At 35.6% G+C, this 16,863-nt stretch overlaps 2 protein-coding genes, 1 long non-coding RNA gene and 1 pseudogene across 3 annotated transcripts in view; 1 reads left to right on the top strand and 3 right to left on the bottom strand.

The window, feature by feature from the left end:
• Nucleotides 1-3,971, top strand: LOC114719949 (protein sym-1). Its single transcript, XM_028905529.1, has 7 exons — nt 1-442; nt 1,425-1,512; nt 1,919-2,013; nt 2,201-2,273; nt 2,368-2,460; nt 2,563-2,649; nt 3,426-3,971. The coding sequence occupies exons 1-7, from the start codon at nt 48-50 to the stop codon at nt 3,504-3,506; spliced, it is 912 nt and encodes a 303-aa protein (XP_028761362.1). The 5' UTR covers nt 1-47; the 3' UTR covers nt 3,507-3,971.
• Nucleotides 1,212-16,863, bottom strand: part of LOC114719952 (uncharacterized) — a 23,493-nt gene continuing 7,841 nt past the window's right edge. The window contains exons 2-3 of the long non-coding RNA XR_003737948.1: nt 8,574-8,576; nt 1,212-1,222 (exon numbers count right to left, since the gene is read on the bottom strand). This is a non-coding gene — a long non-coding RNA (uncharacterized LOC114719952). The remainder of the gene's footprint in view (nt 1,223-8,573; nt 8,577-16,863) is intronic.
• Nucleotides 8,489-9,578, bottom strand: LOC114719950 (calmodulin-binding protein 25-like; annotated as a pseudogene).
• On the bottom strand, nt 10,753-12,946 carry LOC114719951 (nascent polypeptide-associated complex subunit alpha-like protein 1). Its single transcript, XM_028905531.1, has 4 exons — nt 12,798-12,946; nt 12,306-12,384; nt 11,423-11,553; nt 10,753-11,333 (listed from the first exon to the last, which is right to left on the bottom strand). Exons 1-4 carry the CDS (start codon nt 12,855-12,857, stop codon nt 11,001-11,003), a joined length of 603 nt encoding a protein of 200 aa, XP_028761364.1. The 5' UTR covers nt 12,858-12,946; the 3' UTR covers nt 10,753-11,000.

Consider the following 16,863-nt stretch of genomic DNA (forward strand, 5'->3'; position numbering starts at 1 on the left):
AGACATCAACCGAAAAACCTGCGAAAACCCTCTCGTCCGGAGCAGGGATGGTGTACAGCACAGCTGCTCCAGGGGTAACCCAAAAGTCTCTACTATTTTATCGTGCCGTGAAATTCTCACGGGGACCCCTTTCACATTTCCGCCATCAGGGTCATCTTCCGGTAACTCCAATTGGAACGAATGCGGTTCGAAGCAACTCAGGCCACCTACACTATTATCCTCTGAACTGTAGCCATGCAGCAGTGTTTAGGGGCCTGCGTTCCTCTGGGGCGGGATTTAACCACGTAGGTTCCGATCATTTTCGGGTTTCGGCCGTGGCGGATGATGGTTCTGGTGGACATGGGGGTGCTGGAAGTGGGAATTCCGGCGGGAGTGGTGGAGGCAGCGGCGGCAGAAGCGATGGACCGGGCGGTGGAGGAGAAAAGTGGTCCTTGTTGTCATGGTAATATGGTGCTTTTCTAGTTATTTCTTCTGGGTTCTGCACGTTTATTGTTTCAATTTAATCTTTTAGTTGAACTTCTTCTCCATAAGAAAAAATTGTACCTTGTAACATAATTGCTATGCCACAATGAACAGACATCCAGAGAACGGACAAAAAGTGCAGTAGATTGTGTCTCCCTTTAGCTAGAAAACACTTTCCTTCTTTCTTTTCTGTCTTCGACTCTGTCTATTCCTCTCGTTCTCCACCTGCTTTTATCCAAGACTGAAAATTTCCGGTCTATTGTCTCTTAAATATTCTAGTATGCTGATTGACTCAGTCACTGAAATGCATATCATCTTTTGTTGTCACCGTGGTACTTGTTGTAGCTTAACATTCAGAGTGCCTTTTATTTCGTTCCGCTTATAAATACTCAGGTTCCAGCTAATACTAATTGTTATGTCACATCTTGCTTATAACATATCTGGTCTTGCTATTAATGTTCTGCTGTATATAAATTATACATCCTTACCTTTCAATTGATAATTCCATCACTGTGCACGACCTCCTATGGATTGGATGTCAAAAACAGGCCATGCCCTATTTCCGATCATATAGGTACCCGGGCACTTATTAAAGAAACAAAAAGAAGTTCCAGGAAGTTGCTAGAAAGTTGAAATATGAGGTTAACAAAATACTGATCAATCAAGTAGCACAATGCCAATCAATTATAATGATGCTTATGTTTTTGCTAAGATTGCAGTTTGATTTAAGATTCTAACTTTAAGGCAATGCTGCATAGCCCTTATACTTTCTTTGGGTGGGACCATGTAATGTGGCATGTAAGATTAATCTATTATTGAATTTACAGCTTTTTTTCAAGAGTTGTGCCTTCGGCCTAGTAGTCTGGGAATGCAAGAATTGGTTGCCTTGGTCATTTTTTCTTCACAAGCTATTTATATTCGCTCTTCTCGGTTTTGTAAACTTGTCCCAACTTACACTGCAGGTACATGGCTCTTCTTGGAAAATATCCTATTGCAGTCAAAGCTATAACATCTGCACTCTTGACATTAATTGGTGATTTGATTTGTCAGGTAATACTCATTTAGTTGTTATTGGTACATATTTTCTGTCCTCAACTGGATGTCAGAAGCATGTGCAGTTCATAAGAACAATTTTTGAGATGGGAAAACTATGAAAGCATGACAAAACAATTGAATATTTGCTTTCATATCTTTGCATTATGGCATGAATTATAAGTTGATTAATATGACACTTGGAGGAAGGGTCCTTGCAAGGTTCTCTTTGCTGATGCCTATCATATTGTTTCAAGTATGTTTGCAGTAGGGGTAAAGCTTTAGGGGATTCTCCATTAAAATTTGTTTGTTCTGTGTAGTTGTCAAGTCCATTCTTCCAAAAAAGTATTGCTCCATTGCATGCTTGTGCTTTTTTTTACATGTTTGGAATTTAATTTTTCCTGATTGGTCTTATTTTTTGCAGCTTGTGATAGATCAAGTTCCGTCACTGGATAGCAAGAGGACACTCCTCTTTACTCTATTGGGTTTTGTGTTAGTGGGTCCGACGTTGCATTTATGGTAATGCTTCTGCTCCTATGTGGGTATTATCAATTAGTGCGATGATATTTTTGTTATTAACGTATGGTCGCATTTATTCTGCATCAAATTACTGCGGGGCTCTTGTGAAGAAAATTATTATTCATTGATCCATCAGCTTCCCTGACACCTTTTTTTCCCTTATTATTTTGTGTTATGAATCTTTTAGGTACTTGTATCTGAGTAAACTAGTCACCATGCCCGGTGCATCAGGTGCATTTTTGCGGCTTTTACTGGATCAGGTGTGGTTTATTTGTTGGTGCCACTCTGTATCTATTGTGTTTTACTTTACTTGTCAGACATTTTAATCGTTAATGCAGTGAAATATGACTGCAGTTCTTATTTGCTCCCACATTCATTGGAGTATTTTTGGCTACGCTGGTAACTCTAGAAGGGAGGCCATCTCAAGTAATACCCAAGCTTCAACAGGTGGTGCTATAGTTCAAACTTGTATCTGCTTATAAAATGGTTTTCCAGATGGAATCCCCCTGTTTTAAAGAGTTCATGCTTATACACAAGTTCATTTTGTAGGAGTGGTTTTCTGCTGTTCTAGCAAACTGGCAACTATGGATACCTTTTCAGTTTCTCAACTTTAGATTCGTCCCACAACAATTCCAGGTTAGGCTATCAGACTAAATACATGAAGTGTGTTGATTTGACTTTAAGAATAATCTCTTTTTTAATCACTATGAAGAAGAATTTTAGATTTACAATTTGAAGGATGGAAGCTCCTAACTCATCTGAAAGTGGTTTCTATATTTGGTAACGAAAACCGGGGTCTTTTGAAAGAAGAATTTTCTACTGGCTTGCCTAGACGACTGTATGGAGGCTATCTATTTTCCTTCTATAACAGAGGGGAATAATACATAAGGAAAGCATTGTTTGTTACATTTCCTAATTCTTTGGTGATTCGCACCATCTGTTGTGTCTTTGGGGTGTAATCTTGTGGGGTTGTTTCTTGTTCAAGAAAGTACACAGACAAATTGAGATGTCAGTTGCCGTTTTCTAATAATACAAGGTGTTATCCTGGTTCTCAGTACGTATGCAGTTGTTTCATGTTCTGTTTATCCGATTATTGTCATCACTAGTAGGTTTCTCGTGGATCAACACGTGTACCCACCCACATGTTTGATGTATGTGGACTCATAAGAGAATTATCTCAAATTAAGTTCATATAGAAGAATTTAAATGTTCCAAGAACGAAGGCATCTTGGTCATTGTTGTTGCATTTGCAGAACGGTGTTGTAACCTCTGTCCCCATAAATGCTGTCTTTTTGACACGTGCTATTACGAGTCGACCATGTCTTGCACCTACTCTTTAAGTTCTTCCTTCTCCTCCGGATTGGATTCTCCATTTTTGAATTTAATGTAACTGTTGCGTGGATCAATTGCAGGTTCTTGCTGCTAATGTTATATCTTTGATATGGAATGTTATTCTTTCGTATAAGGCGCATAAAGAAGTTGTTCAGAAGTAGGCGTGCTTTATCTGCTGGAAATGCACACCTGATTCAACTAGCTTCATCATTGTGAAAGAAGTCTTCGGATTATCTAGAGCTGCCTTTTTACCTTGGAAATTCATCTTTAAGCCAGTTTAGGAGGCTGGAAGCAAGGATCTCTTCTTCCTCCTGTAACTGAATTCTAATTCGTTACTGGGATAACTGTTGGCTAATTGTAGAGTGCATTTTAACAAAGAATCCCCAGAGGAAGAGATTGAAATTAGGGAATTATGAAGTTTACATGATTTCTGCAGATTTTGGTTCAATCAGATGCCTGAGCTACAACGAACCCCTTCCTAGGGCCGCCCCTAGTGTGCCTGTGACATTCACCACTTAAAACGTGGAGAGGAGTGAGGTGTCTCAGACTGTTAGTTGTCTGTAACCTTGACCAAGATTGTACGGCAGCCAACTCGGGGCAGATAAAACGGGTGTTTCAACTTTCAACTTTCACTCGCTTCTTTTTTTTTAAAAAAAAATAAATAAATGAATAAAAATCGTGATAACTCCGGGCATGCTCTACTTCTGCAGAGAACCATGGGTGTGCGCATCGCAGAGAAGAAATATCTTGGTTTCAATTATAAAGCATCTCCTTAATTTTTTATTACTAATTTTTCCTTCTACGTCTCATTGACTGTTGGCATCTTGGCGTGCCTTATTTAATTTTTAAAGTGGATAAATTTAACATGGTTAAAATTAGATAAAATTAATAGATTTTAAGGATTGTTTTTACTTTTAATTTTACACACATTAAAATAATTATTATAGAAAAATAAAAAATTAAATCTGAATATTATTATACAGAAATAAATAGTTTAAATTTGATGAGATTAGCATCCGAACTCATTCCGGTGAAAAGGCGGAGGAGGAGTGGGGGCGATGAGGAAGTCGTGAAGGAAGCATGACGTGAGGGAAGGGTGGGGGGGCATAACCGTCAAAAGACACAGTAGAAAGTAGTGAAAGCTGAAGTAAGCAGACAAAAGGTGGGTTCAAGGGGAGGGGTATAGGTTTGACGAGGACCGGAGAAGTCAGAGGAGATGTCACTGGGGGTGGGGTCCACCGTCCACATGTGCAAAGCCATCCTATAAAGCTACCCGACACATACAACTACTCAGGTCAACCCGTAACGCGGTCGCTTTCCCTCGCCCGCCTCCCATTAATAGCCCTTCCCCCGCCCTTTCTTTTGTCTTCACCTTCATTTCTAAATTAGTTAAATTAATTATATTGTTATTATTATAAAAACTATTTTTAAAAAAAATAGATAGGTATAAAGTAGATAAATATTAAAAGTAAAATATATTAAAGTCTTATATTCCAAATCAAAATAAAAATTAAACTAGCTAAGGACCAAAAATAATAAAAAATAAACAGAAAAATATTAATCGTAGTTCGAGAAAACAGAAGAATGCATGTGGTGGGTAGAGATACATTTGTTTATTATCCTCTTCTTTTAAAATGAAAACATTATTTAAATTACTATTTAAGGTTACTCAATTAGTTTTAAATTATAAGCAAAATTATCCAATTATTTAATGGAATGTTTAAATTTTTTAAAAAGCAAGCAAAAAATTTCCAAATATTTATAAACATATTTTAAGTGAGTGAAGATGAAATTTATTTTACATATTTATCTTAAAGTAAGCTGTGAGTTCTTGAACATGGATGGAAGCGGAAGTTGGAGTGAACGGTCAAAAGACTAGGGTGGGTCCCATCAAAGCGCGTAAACCATGATTGCCCGGCGAAGGAACAATAAATAAGGAATCAACGAAACGGAGCTGCTCCCACAGATTACCAGCAGAGGTTCCACAAAGTGGTAAAAGCTCACAAGTTTGTAATTAACTAAGCAATTAGAAGTTCAATTTTTAATCATTATATACAACTGTCCTTTTAGCAGAAGGGAAAAAGGCCACAAAAAGGCAATGAATGAAGAGCAGCATGTGAGGATGAATAGACTGAAGAGAAGAGGGAAGAGAGTGTGAATGTGAAGAGACCGTTTCACAAAGCCAGAAGATAACACCACCTTTTGTCTTACGTTTATGTTTGATGTTGAATTTAGTTTTAAATATAAATAACTAATTTATCTTTTTTTATATTTATTTATTTTTTAAGATAATTTTTGAAGTACTTGTTTATCTTAGAAGTTTCTGTATGATAATTCTAGATTTTTTAGTTAATACAAATGATTTGTAAAAGTATTTTTTTAAAAATATTTATTTATTATAAATAATTAACTTGACTAATTTTTTAATTACTGAAATTAATTAATTAGTACTTATATTAAAAATTATGCTTCCAAGTACTCGCACCCAAGCCTTGACTTCTACCAAACGGCATGGCAACTCTTTTGCCCTTTTATATACTTTTTTTCTTCAGTTCATGGTGTAAATCACTTATAAGAAGATTTTTTTTTATAATATAAATCATTTATAGAATAACTTTTACTCTGTTAATACTTAAATATGAATTTATAATTTCAAAATTAGTTGAAGTGAAATGCCACTCCGGTACTTATTATAAGTTATTGGCAGAATTTTTTTCAATAAATATATTTAATAATTATTTTTATTTAAAAAATAGAGAAAGAATTTAGAGAGATAAAAATGACTAGTAAATGTAAATAGAAAAAATTTTAATAGAAAAGAGAGAATAGTATACTCCCTCCGTTTTTATTATAAGATTTAATTTTTTAAATAGGTTTTACTCTTTTTATGAGATTCTTTTTGAGTTTGTCTGAATATTTAATGTAGTATTACTTATTTTATCTCTAATTTAATGTATTTAATATATTTTTTTATTATTTATCTTACTATTACTTTATTATATTATCTATTTATATATAAAAATATATTTAAAAAATCATATTTATTATATATTAATTATTTTTAACTAATTTTAACTCTTCTGTTCAACTGTATGATTTAGTTAAAATAATTTGATATAAATAGACGGGGTAGTATAATTTTGGGAGTAATAAAGCCGCCGGTGGGGCACAGAGGGAGTCCGCACTGCCATCCCCATCCATCTACCCCTCACTCTCTTTTCAACTGCTTACGTTATTGCACTCGTCACTCTCCCCTCAGTCTCTTTCCCATCTCCGGTCTTCCTCCCTTTTGAACTCCTTTTTTTAATAAAGTTAATCATTTAATTTTTATAATATTGACTTCATCAATTATTACCCTCATTTAATCTGATCAAGTTATTTCATTTTATTATTTAATTGAAACTCAATTTCTTAAAAATTAGATAGTTTTTAAAAAATCATAATAACCAGCACATTATATAATTAAAATTTGCGGAACTGTGTGGCACACTCACGCCAACCTCAACAATTAACTAATGTGGCATATTTTACATAGAATTTAAAATAAATCACGTCTTTCCCTATAACTTTATATATTACCCCATACATTGTTCTCGATGATGTTACTAATACACGGACACAAAAATCACACACATATCTCAGCATCCTATTTGATTTGAATGAAGAGTTATTCTCATTTGTTTAGGGCCCGTTTAGAAGAACTTATAAGTAGTCTTTTAATCGTGATTTAAAAAATTCGAGATAAATATATAAGGGGAGTTTTGCCTCGACTTACATAAAACATATTTATAAGTGATTTCAATTGTGATAACAAACACAGCTTTAAAAATTAACATCCGCAATGCATACTTAATGTCCTTATTCAGGATTAAACAAATTTCGTTTTATTTCGGACAAAAAAAAAATAATTTCGTTTCTTATTAAAGAACAAAAGTGACACTCTGCCTTTTCATTTCTTTTATGTTGTCCTCTGTAGATATTTATTAAAAAAAAAAAAAAGAAGAAGAATTGTTAGGTGATCTCGTGGAGATAAATTACTAACACATGGGTATTCGTAATCTAGGGTCAATGTGCTTCCAGCGGACCTGGAAATGCGGTAAACGTGTTCTTCCGGGGAAGAGAAATAACCAGTTTCGTCCATTGCTTATTACTGAAATACAAATTTTAAAATAATAAATCTGAACTATGTAGATTAAATATAAATATAAATGGCCTTAGATTTCGATGCCCGTTACTTTAATTAATGTGTTGGAAAACCACTGGGGAATGGAGAAACCCCCCCCCCCCCCTCTGTGTTAATTAATTAAAGTCTTAAGTTTCGTTTGTTTTGTATTCTGGGTGGACTTGACGCTGCCAAATTATATAACTTTCACTTGTTTATATATTGCAGAATTATCGCTTTCGAGAGACATCTTCAGACCCCAAGTCAAATTATTCCCATACCTAACACAAAATTTATACACCATTTTCTTATTGTTAATCCCTCTGACTTAACGAGACTATGGTTGCCATTACGTTGGACATTAATACCAAGTTGCCTGACAATAAATTATTAACTTTTTTTACGTTCGTTCTGCTTTTTCATGCATCTTCAGTCACATTTCTATGCGACTTGACCACTGCTGTGTGTAATATAAAATAATATCGACGTGATCTTACTCTCCTGGATTTAATATTCGGCTTTCTTGTTAGAAAATTTTCAATTTTGGATGTAAAAGTCAAGAGAAGTTGTTCATGAAAAAACAGAGATGAAGTACCCTGCCATTTTCTATCCAACAAGAACGACAGAGAAAGAGAACCAGTCGAAACGAACAAGGAGTACTGGTTCCCGTATCACTCGCAATGGGACACAGAGCAAGGTACTGATAGCTACAAATTAAGAGAAATGGAAATATATTAGGGATTAAGTTTTAAACTAAAGGATATATATTGAATGATCTTAACATATTAAGCTATATTTTTGCAGAACATTATTTAATTTAGACCGTTTGTTGCAGAGGCCCACGTCTACACGGTTTCATAGATCTTCTGGTTACCATAACATCTCTATCACTTGCTATATGCCGGTGCCGAAGTTCTGTTCAACATTTGACCCAAAGAAAGGAAAAAAGAATGGCATGCGAGGCCTGAAAGGACAGAAGAATAAGAAAATGTGGCGGAGATCCACCATTGTTAATACATAAACTTGACATCCAAGGATTAGTTTAATCCGAAACAAAGATCCCAACAACCTCAGACACCCCACATCCCCAAGGACGAGGCTATTATAAAATCAACGAGTACTAGATTCATCGCCTTCCTATCCATCCTTCAGAAACAGAGGGCTAAGAACCCCCCCAACCCTGAACAGAAGCAGGGTCAAAAATCTGGAAGTCTCACATAACTTTCCACGATTCCAGAGTGGGAAAGTGTGTGGGAAAGTTCAGGTAAGCGTCGAACTCCAAGGCGGCAGAGTCAAGATGAGCGTCGACCACCCCAACGGGTGGCTCAAAAGTGAGTGGGGCCGGCCCAGAAGTCGAAGGTCCAGCCGCCAAGGCGGACCCCGCCGTTTCCTCCTTCTGTTGCTGATGATCCAGCAAGAAGGATGAAGTGTCCAGCGTCGGCAAGAACAGTTCGCCGCTCGGCAACCGGCTACGGGGTCTCTGTGGCTCCGGCTTTAGGATAGGCCCCATTGGCATCTGTGAGTTGTCCAGTCTCACTCCGGTCACCTGCTGCACCATTTGACGGAAGTTCACTGGGTCCGCCGCTATGAACGTCGTCTGAGCCCTCTTTGACGCGCGGGGCTTCCTCTTCGAAACCTTACCGTGGCAGAGAGGACAGTGCTTCTCTGGCGTTTGGGCGCCGTTTCCTGGTCCGAAACGGTGGAGGAGGGCGTAGTGTCTGGGTTGACGAGGTTCAGAAGCGGGGAAACAGTATCAGAGGTGGAACCGGAGAGGGATTTGTGGAGGGCTTTAGTGAGAACTTCATAGTCGCAAGCGAATGTCTCTGGGAACAAGGAATCTGTGAAGCTGGGTCGTATGGTCCATGGCTCGATGCTGGCCAAATTATCGGAAGAAGCCATTGCTGTGGACTTGTAGCTGGTTTGCTCAGTTAGGAGAAAGAGAATACAGAGATAAAGAATGGGATCAAATGGGAATGATGGACATCTTATGGAGAGAAGCTAGGACTGAAGAGAAGGGGAAAGAAGGAGAGGATGCAACGGGAGAGTGAGAAGTGCGAGGAGCTAAGCAAAGAGGAAGCGAAATGGGAAATATGAAAGGGGAACGAGATTAATAAATAGGGCGGTGATGGGGATGAAACCGCGTCGTCCGGGGAAACGAGCTGACACGCGTCATCTTGTCTGTACGGAAAGTGTGCTGAGCTGATTGTGAAGGCCGAGTAACCTAACCATGGTTCATTGCTTTAGCCTCTGCATGAAATTTTAGATAAATATATAAAAAGAGTTTTATTTCGTAAAACTGTATTTTTGAATGTTTTAAAAAATGAAACAAGTGGAGTCAAGCAGGCTGCCAGACTGCCAATACTTCAAAAACCAGACCCCAGACCCACGGTTGAATGGAGCATGGAATTTTTTGAAATATAATATTAATATTTTCTCGAGGATCACCTTCACAGTAGTCAACGGAATAAAATAAAAGCATTTTAATCTTAAAATTACTGCGACTGCGTATGCACGATGATTTACGCAGCTGTGGCTGTGAATCAAAATGCAAAGTAGAAATTAAACAACCAGTAGTCCAATATATATTTTAATAATTTTGTGTAGTCAAAGTTAAATTTAACATCCAATCTGAATGGCAGGAATCATGGCAATCGAAGGAAATAAAGCATAAGACATCTAATGCCTATTACACTCCTGTTATTCAACAATAACTCTTAACTCGTGTTAGTTTTTCCTCCTCCTCTTTTGTATTTAATTCATGTTCTGTCTTCCTACTGCGTAAAACTCTAACTATGCTTTCTTACTTTTAGTATCATTCTGCCTTTTCGCCAGGAAAAAAAATTTATAGTAGTAACCTGTGCTGTGTCTTTCGGTTCAACTCATTCATTGAAGCTCCTAAAGGATCCCAAATGGTACTAAGCAACAGTAAGTTCAATACCTTGGACCGTATTTAGCTTTGTTGGAGTTTTTTGATAAGGGCGTTCCAAAATTACAAAAAACTAATGGTTCCCAAAGGTTCCAACTGCCAACAAGGGTCATACTGGCGACTTTCAACTCCAGAAGCCTAGAAAATAACTTGCATCACCCGAAATGATTACATGTAGATGGGAGGTGGAGACCCGTCAAGATGGGCTGCCCTTCTGTCAGTTTTAAAACCATACCTGAGTAACCCACGCTATCCAAACCCAACAAGATCCTCATCATGTCGCACGAGAGCTGGGGAGAGGATTCAAACCCATGCTACAAAATAGAAAAAGTCTTACCATATTGTAACTTTACCAACCAATGTAGATAATGATGACAGCCATTCACAGCATCAAACATGCTAATGAGTTTCATTGTTTTCCTTTCTTACACACAACTATAGAAAGAAAATAGAAAACAACAATGACTATTGGCAAACTGCTATTTCAAATCCCAGGTGAGCAAAACTTAAATCAACAACAAATATAACTCCACATTTGAAAACCTAGAATTCTCCCAAATCTGCCCATCAAGTAGTGAGCTCCATAATGGCAGCAACAATGTCTCCATTGGCAGCTTTGAGGGCTTTAACAGCCCTTGGCCTTGACACTCCAGCTTGAGTCATCACTAACTCTATGTCCTTGGGATCTACACCAGTCTCGTCCACATCGTCCTCATCTTGAGCCATTGCTGAGGATTCAGGCTTTAGCCCTGCATTACTTAAGTTAGGAGCTTTGAATTGCTCTGCTGCCTGAGTTTGTAATTGTGAGCTCAGGTCTTCAATCTTAGCTTCTCCAAATATAATGTATGTATCAGAAGTTGGGCTCTTAAATACATCTGGTTTTGAGATGACGAACAGAATCTGAAACAGAAGTTGCCCGAAAGTTAGAGTGTATAACCAAAACAAGGAAAATTGAGACAGGGAGAGTACTAAAGATATTTAACTCTTACATTCTTGCTCTTTTTGACCGTCACACGGCTGACCCCTGTGACTGGTTTCATTCCAAGCTTTAACATTGCCTTGCGACTCTTTTTCTCGCTTCTGGTCTGCTTAGACCTACCACTTACATCACCTTCTTGTCCTGCATACAATATAAATTCAGGTGAGACAGTGGATTGGCAGAATCGCATCCATCACGCCTCAATATAGAACAGCATTAAATCAGTTATCCACAACTGAAGCTCACAATGAGCACTATTTTTTTATTCTTCCTGAACCCTGATGAATAACAGAATGCCAAGTAGATTTCAGCCAATTTATTCATAACACTAGCATGGTTTATGACAACTCAGAACTCTGGTTTCACACAGAATGACAGCGTGAGATACTATCATAAAGCCCAAAATCAATTACTTAAAAAGAGATAAAAATATGATAAAATTTCCTTTCAAATCTTCAATTTCATGCAATAAGTATTTAATTCAAAATATCCACAATCAATGCAAATTATCTCACTTTAATTGATAAATATCCCCAAAAAGATATCAAATAATATATTAAAATAGGGATTTATCACAGCGAAAATTGCAGCCAGCTTTGTTTAGAAGCTAGCAGTGATTCCAGTGTCAAAAGTTCTGACCAAAAGGTGAACCAAGTTGTAGGCTTCAACTAATTGCAGATTGTAAAGACACAATAATTCAGCAAGCAAAGACTCCGACCATGAAATAGATTATCCCAAATAAGAGAAACAGAATAAAACACTATTAATTATGAACAATAATTTGCGAGCACCTTACATCACAGAGATGTTAGGTTCAGAGATCTTAACTAAGCCTTTACAGGTGGAATAAGAAAAGTGTAGTATAGTTCAACTAATCTTAATGGCCAACTTACCATCAGCATTATCATCTCCTTCATCATCCTCATCATCCTCATCCTCGTCATCTTCATCCTCAACCACAGGTTCATCAGGCTGCAAAAGATTTTATTCGGGTTCAAGTACTCGATGATAACAAACTCAGTGTGGTACTAAATTTGGGGTTCAAAAGTACTTTAGCTCCCTTTATTGATTAAAACACAGTAGATAAGGTCGTGAGAAAAGCATCGGTTGTTGAGATCAACCATTATGAAAAGATAGTACCAATTCAGCAGTTCAACCATTATTTTTTGGACAGTCTTGCGTCTAAAAGCCCTAATCGTGAGCCACCTTAAATGTATGGACAAACCAGGGCAAGAAGATGTAAATCCTCATACTACTAATAAAAATCAAAATCGGTGCTCTCACTTTCTCGGGGATCGAGTTTACAGCAAGACATCTATCCATTAAAAGGCGAAATCAGAGCAAATAACACGAAAGCGGAGTGAGAGTCAGAGAAGGTAAATTACATTAATCTTCTGCTGTTCGAGGTGGGCCGCAAGAAGCTCCTCTTGAGTTTGGGCAGTCATAGCTTTGGGAAATGTCTGTGCTGTGTTGGTTCCGTCGACGTAGTCTGAACTCACCCACTGTACGGCAACTGGCCGATTTCTAACCCTAGCACCGCCGCCCTTTAAACGCACCTACTCGGGGAAATGGTAATAGTCCGGATTTCATACGGGTCAGACCCGACTTAAAAATTCTGGCCTTGGCTCCTCTCCAAAATTTGGTGGGTAGCCATAAGAGTTATAAATAATTTTATACATATTGAATTCAATGTAAGTTTATGTCTATGTTTCAGTGGGAAAATGACATAAAAAAAGTTAAACATTATAATATTTCCCATTTCCCCTACCATACCAAGCATGTTTTGAAACTCACTTCCACTCCCATTTCTACCTTCACTTCCACTCCCATTTCCATCAAAAACTATTCCATTGTACCAAATGGGGCATTAGTATTTTGCAAATGTAGTTAAATAATAAAAATGTCATCATATCAAAAAGTTTATTTACAAGTTATGAACTTATAATGACTAGTGTTGAATAGCAAATGACAAAAAATATATTAGCAATGACAAGTTATTTATTAAGAAGTTGTGAATTGGTAATAACAAGTGTTGAACAAACAATAACAAGAAATATACTGGCAATGACAACTTTGATATCTTTTTTTTATAGAAAATATGATATAAGGATATTTTAGTTATTTGATTATATTTGCAAAATATCAGATTAGGCACAACTTTCTCTTTTGGGATTTTGACCTCTTAGGTGCCTGAATTGAAATATTGCAATTTCTAACTTTTTTTCATGTCATTTTCCCCATTCTAAGTGTGATAAATGATACTCATATTGACAAACAATACCAGATAAGTCATAATATATATAGCATTTTTTTTTCGCCAACATATAGCAAAAAAATTATTCCTTAAAGTTAAAAATGACGGAAAGAGAAGCCACTACGAGGAGAAAAACCACGTTGTACGAGGGATTGAGGGTGAAAACAACAAAGAATGAAATGGCATCCCGAGCTCATGGGTCTGTTTTGATTGGTAGTAAAAAAAAAAAAAACCTGTTCTCTATCCAATTTTTTTAAAAAAATCAGATTAAGTAAAAGTTAAATTAGATAATGTGATTTATGTTTGGATTCACTTTTATAAAATTTAGTTTGTAAAGTAAAAAGATTGCATGGGTTATGATGAATAAGTAAATTTAGTTTGTAAAATGACCAAAATGAGTATTACTTTTATTAAATAATAATAAATTATTAAAATTATGAATTTACTTAATATAATAATTTCAAATTATTATAATAGGAAAAATTATATTTAATAAATAAAATATAGTTAAATTAGAAATTATAATAGTGTGAAAATTTTTTAATCAAATAATATTACATAATGAATGAGATGATATACTTTGCATGATTTATATAAAAAAATTAAAAATGTTATTAAAAAATTGTTAAAAATTATTTTTACTTAAGAAAATACTAAAAATAAATAACTAAAAACTGATTGAAAAGTCTAAGAAATATATGGAGAGAAGCAAAATAACAACGTAAACATGCGGGTAAAAATTTCTTTTAATCCTAAAAAGTTACTTTTCTATAAGTTGTAAGTGCTTTTACAATCTTACTTAAAATACAATTTTTGACTTATAAGTCAGATTGACAAAAAATTATGACAAGCAGCTCTTAAATTTGTAAACTACTCCCTCCGTTCCTTATTATAAGAGACAAATAACCGAATTACGTTGATCAAAAAACAGTTAAAATTAGTTAACAATCAATGTGTAAAAAATATAATTTTTTCCCAAAATGCCCTCATTAATAAGGAGAGAGAGCATGAGAGAGAACAATTAAATTATTAAAAGAAGAGAAGTAGGAGGGAGAGAGAGTGTGAGTTGGAGACAATAAATATGGGTAAAATAGGAAATCAACACAAAAAAGTAGAGACAACTTTTAAGTGTCTCTTATATATAGGAACATGCTATAAGCATCAAATGTCTCTTATAATAAGGAACGGAGGGAGTAACTTATTACACTCATAAGTTCCCCCCCCCCCCCCTAAAACGCCTTTACCAAGGAGGCACAATATCTAATCGGGTTTGAATTCAGCAGTAATCTTCATTCTCTCTGAGATTTTGCGCTATTTACTTGGCAATCTTGGAGGGATTTTGTGGGTGAAGAAGAGCAAGAGGTCAAACAAACAAAAAATTGCTGGGATTTTCTTTAATCAAACCATTAATGAGACCGATGATATGTTATAAAAACACCAAAATGCCATTAGTTGAGTGTATAATCAGGCAATTACTACCCAAGCGACCTGATATATATTTTCTTTAGGTTTCAAAATGCTTGCTTGGAGTTTGGGGAAGAAAGGATTAAAAGTCGTTGAAGGGTCACATGGTCTATAGTTGTTATCCCAAGGGGATACATTGCTCAATAAAAACCACTCTCAGTGTTCTCTCTCTCTCTCTCTCTCTCTTTTTTAAAAAATCTGAACTTCTATGAGGATCACATTTAAAGTAGTAATATTCATATAATCTCCCTAAAATGTTTAGATGGAAATCAAATCATGATTTTAAAAATGATCTTATGAAATGTAAAGTAAGAATGTGAGAAGTATGAAAGTTTTTTAAAAACATTTTTAGGGAAAACAAACACCCCATAAGGTTTCAAAAACACTAAATGTACCTCAAAAAAGTGTTCTCATCTCACATATTTATTTGTATACTGCAAATTTACTTTTAAAAAGATAATCCAAACACTCTATAAGGGTTAGTATAATATGTAGTCATTTAAGTTTGTCTTCATCTTAATTTTGATCTTTTATCTTTCTATTGATTTTAATCTTTTGGGTTTCAAATGATAAGTTTTGTCTTTCACGAGATAAAATGGTCCAGTTTTTTATTAAATTATAAGATATAGAGTTTGAAATTTGATGAACAAAAAATAAGTGTACACATGAGGGACAAACAAATTGTATTAACATAAAACAATTACCTTCACACATGATTAAGAAGTGGTTAGTATATTAGCTCAAATCTCACACTACCCATAATTACTAAAGTTTAAATTAATGTTTTAAAGGCTAAAAGCTGATCAGAATAATGTTTTCTAATTAATAACAGGTATCGGATATAACGAAAGGAACTGGTCCCTTACAATGAAGCGAATTAATATTTGAATCTCTATTAAAAAATATGTTCAGATTTAATATCCAATAATATCCCGAATAAGACTGCATCTAGAAAAAATTTATAAAATGTTTGTAAATACTTTCATGGAATCTAAGACAAAATCTGTACCAAGTGTTTCACAAAGACGCGAAATGATTCCAAACGAGCCCTAAAAAAGACAGTCCGTGGGGTGTTTTGCTCAGCAGCTCGTATGGCGGTGGTACTGTTGTACGCGCAGAAGGCTTGACCATGTGAGGGACCCACCCGGGCTTGAAGAAAACTAGTGATAAAATGGTTCACAGCCACAAATCCAAAATCACCATGCCACGAGTCAAATAGTTAATCAGATCGTCTTACCAGAAAAATGGCAACTACGATATTTGAGGCTGACTTTAACTTTGGCCCGCCGCTAAGGTTCGAAAATGAATGCCCAACGTGGAATTATTAATTTTTTTATTATCACGCGACGATATTGCAAAAATGAATATCAAATTTTTAAATATTACATAGAGCCTATGAACTCAGCCAGACTATTATTGTAAATAATAACGATCTATTAGTGATTAATATTAATATCGATGTATTAATTTCATAATATAAAAATAAAAAGCCGTAGATACGTAAATCATCCGGAAAAAAAGACAAACAGTAGATGACATAAATGACCACTAGTTATAAAAGTATGAAATGTAAGATTTGAAACCAACAAATATTGCGTATTATGTTATTTTTCTGGGAAACATATTAATCTCAAATTTTTAAATATCGCTAAGTAGTATCTATATTTTCATATGATAACATAAAGGGGTGTTTGGATACACCCAAAAATACTTTTATTTTTTCGTAAAACGAG

The sequence above is a fragment of the Neltuma alba genome, unplaced genomic scaffold (genome assembly GCF_004799145.2).
Source record: "Neltuma alba isolate B1F8T4 unplaced genomic scaffold, ASM479914v2 tig00011960_pilon, whole genome shotgun sequence".
In the NCBI taxonomy this organism is placed as follows: Eukaryota; Viridiplantae; Streptophyta; class Magnoliopsida; order Fabales; family Fabaceae; genus Neltuma; species Neltuma alba.

Excerpts from the sequence above, each read along its gene's own strand:
- LOC114719949 (XM_028905529.1), top strand. The coding sequence starts at position 48 with ATGGTGTACAGCACAGCTGCTCCAGGGGTAACCCAAAAGTCTCTACTA. Across the intron at positions 2,014-2,200 it reads GGTCCGACGTTGCATTTATG|GTACTTGTATCTGAGTAAAC; the intron begins GTAATGCTTCTG and ends TGAATCTTTTAG. Across the intron at positions 2,650-3,425 it reads TCGTCCCACAACAATTCCAG|GTTCTTGCTGCTAATGTTAT; the intron begins GTTAGGCTATCA and ends GATCAATTGCAG.
- LOC114719951 (XM_028905531.1), bottom strand. The coding sequence starts at position 12,857 with ATGACTGCCCAAACTCAAGAGGAGCTTCTTGCGGCCCACCTCGAACAG. Across the intron at positions 12,385-12,797 it reads TCGAACAGCAGAAGATTAAT|CCTGATGAACCTGTGGTTGA; the intron begins GTAATTTACCTT and ends AATCTTTTGCAG. Across the intron at positions 11,334-11,422 it reads CGGTCAAAAAGAGCAAGAAT|ATTCTGTTCGTCATCTCAAA; the intron begins GTAAGAGTTAAA and ends CTTCTGTTTCAG.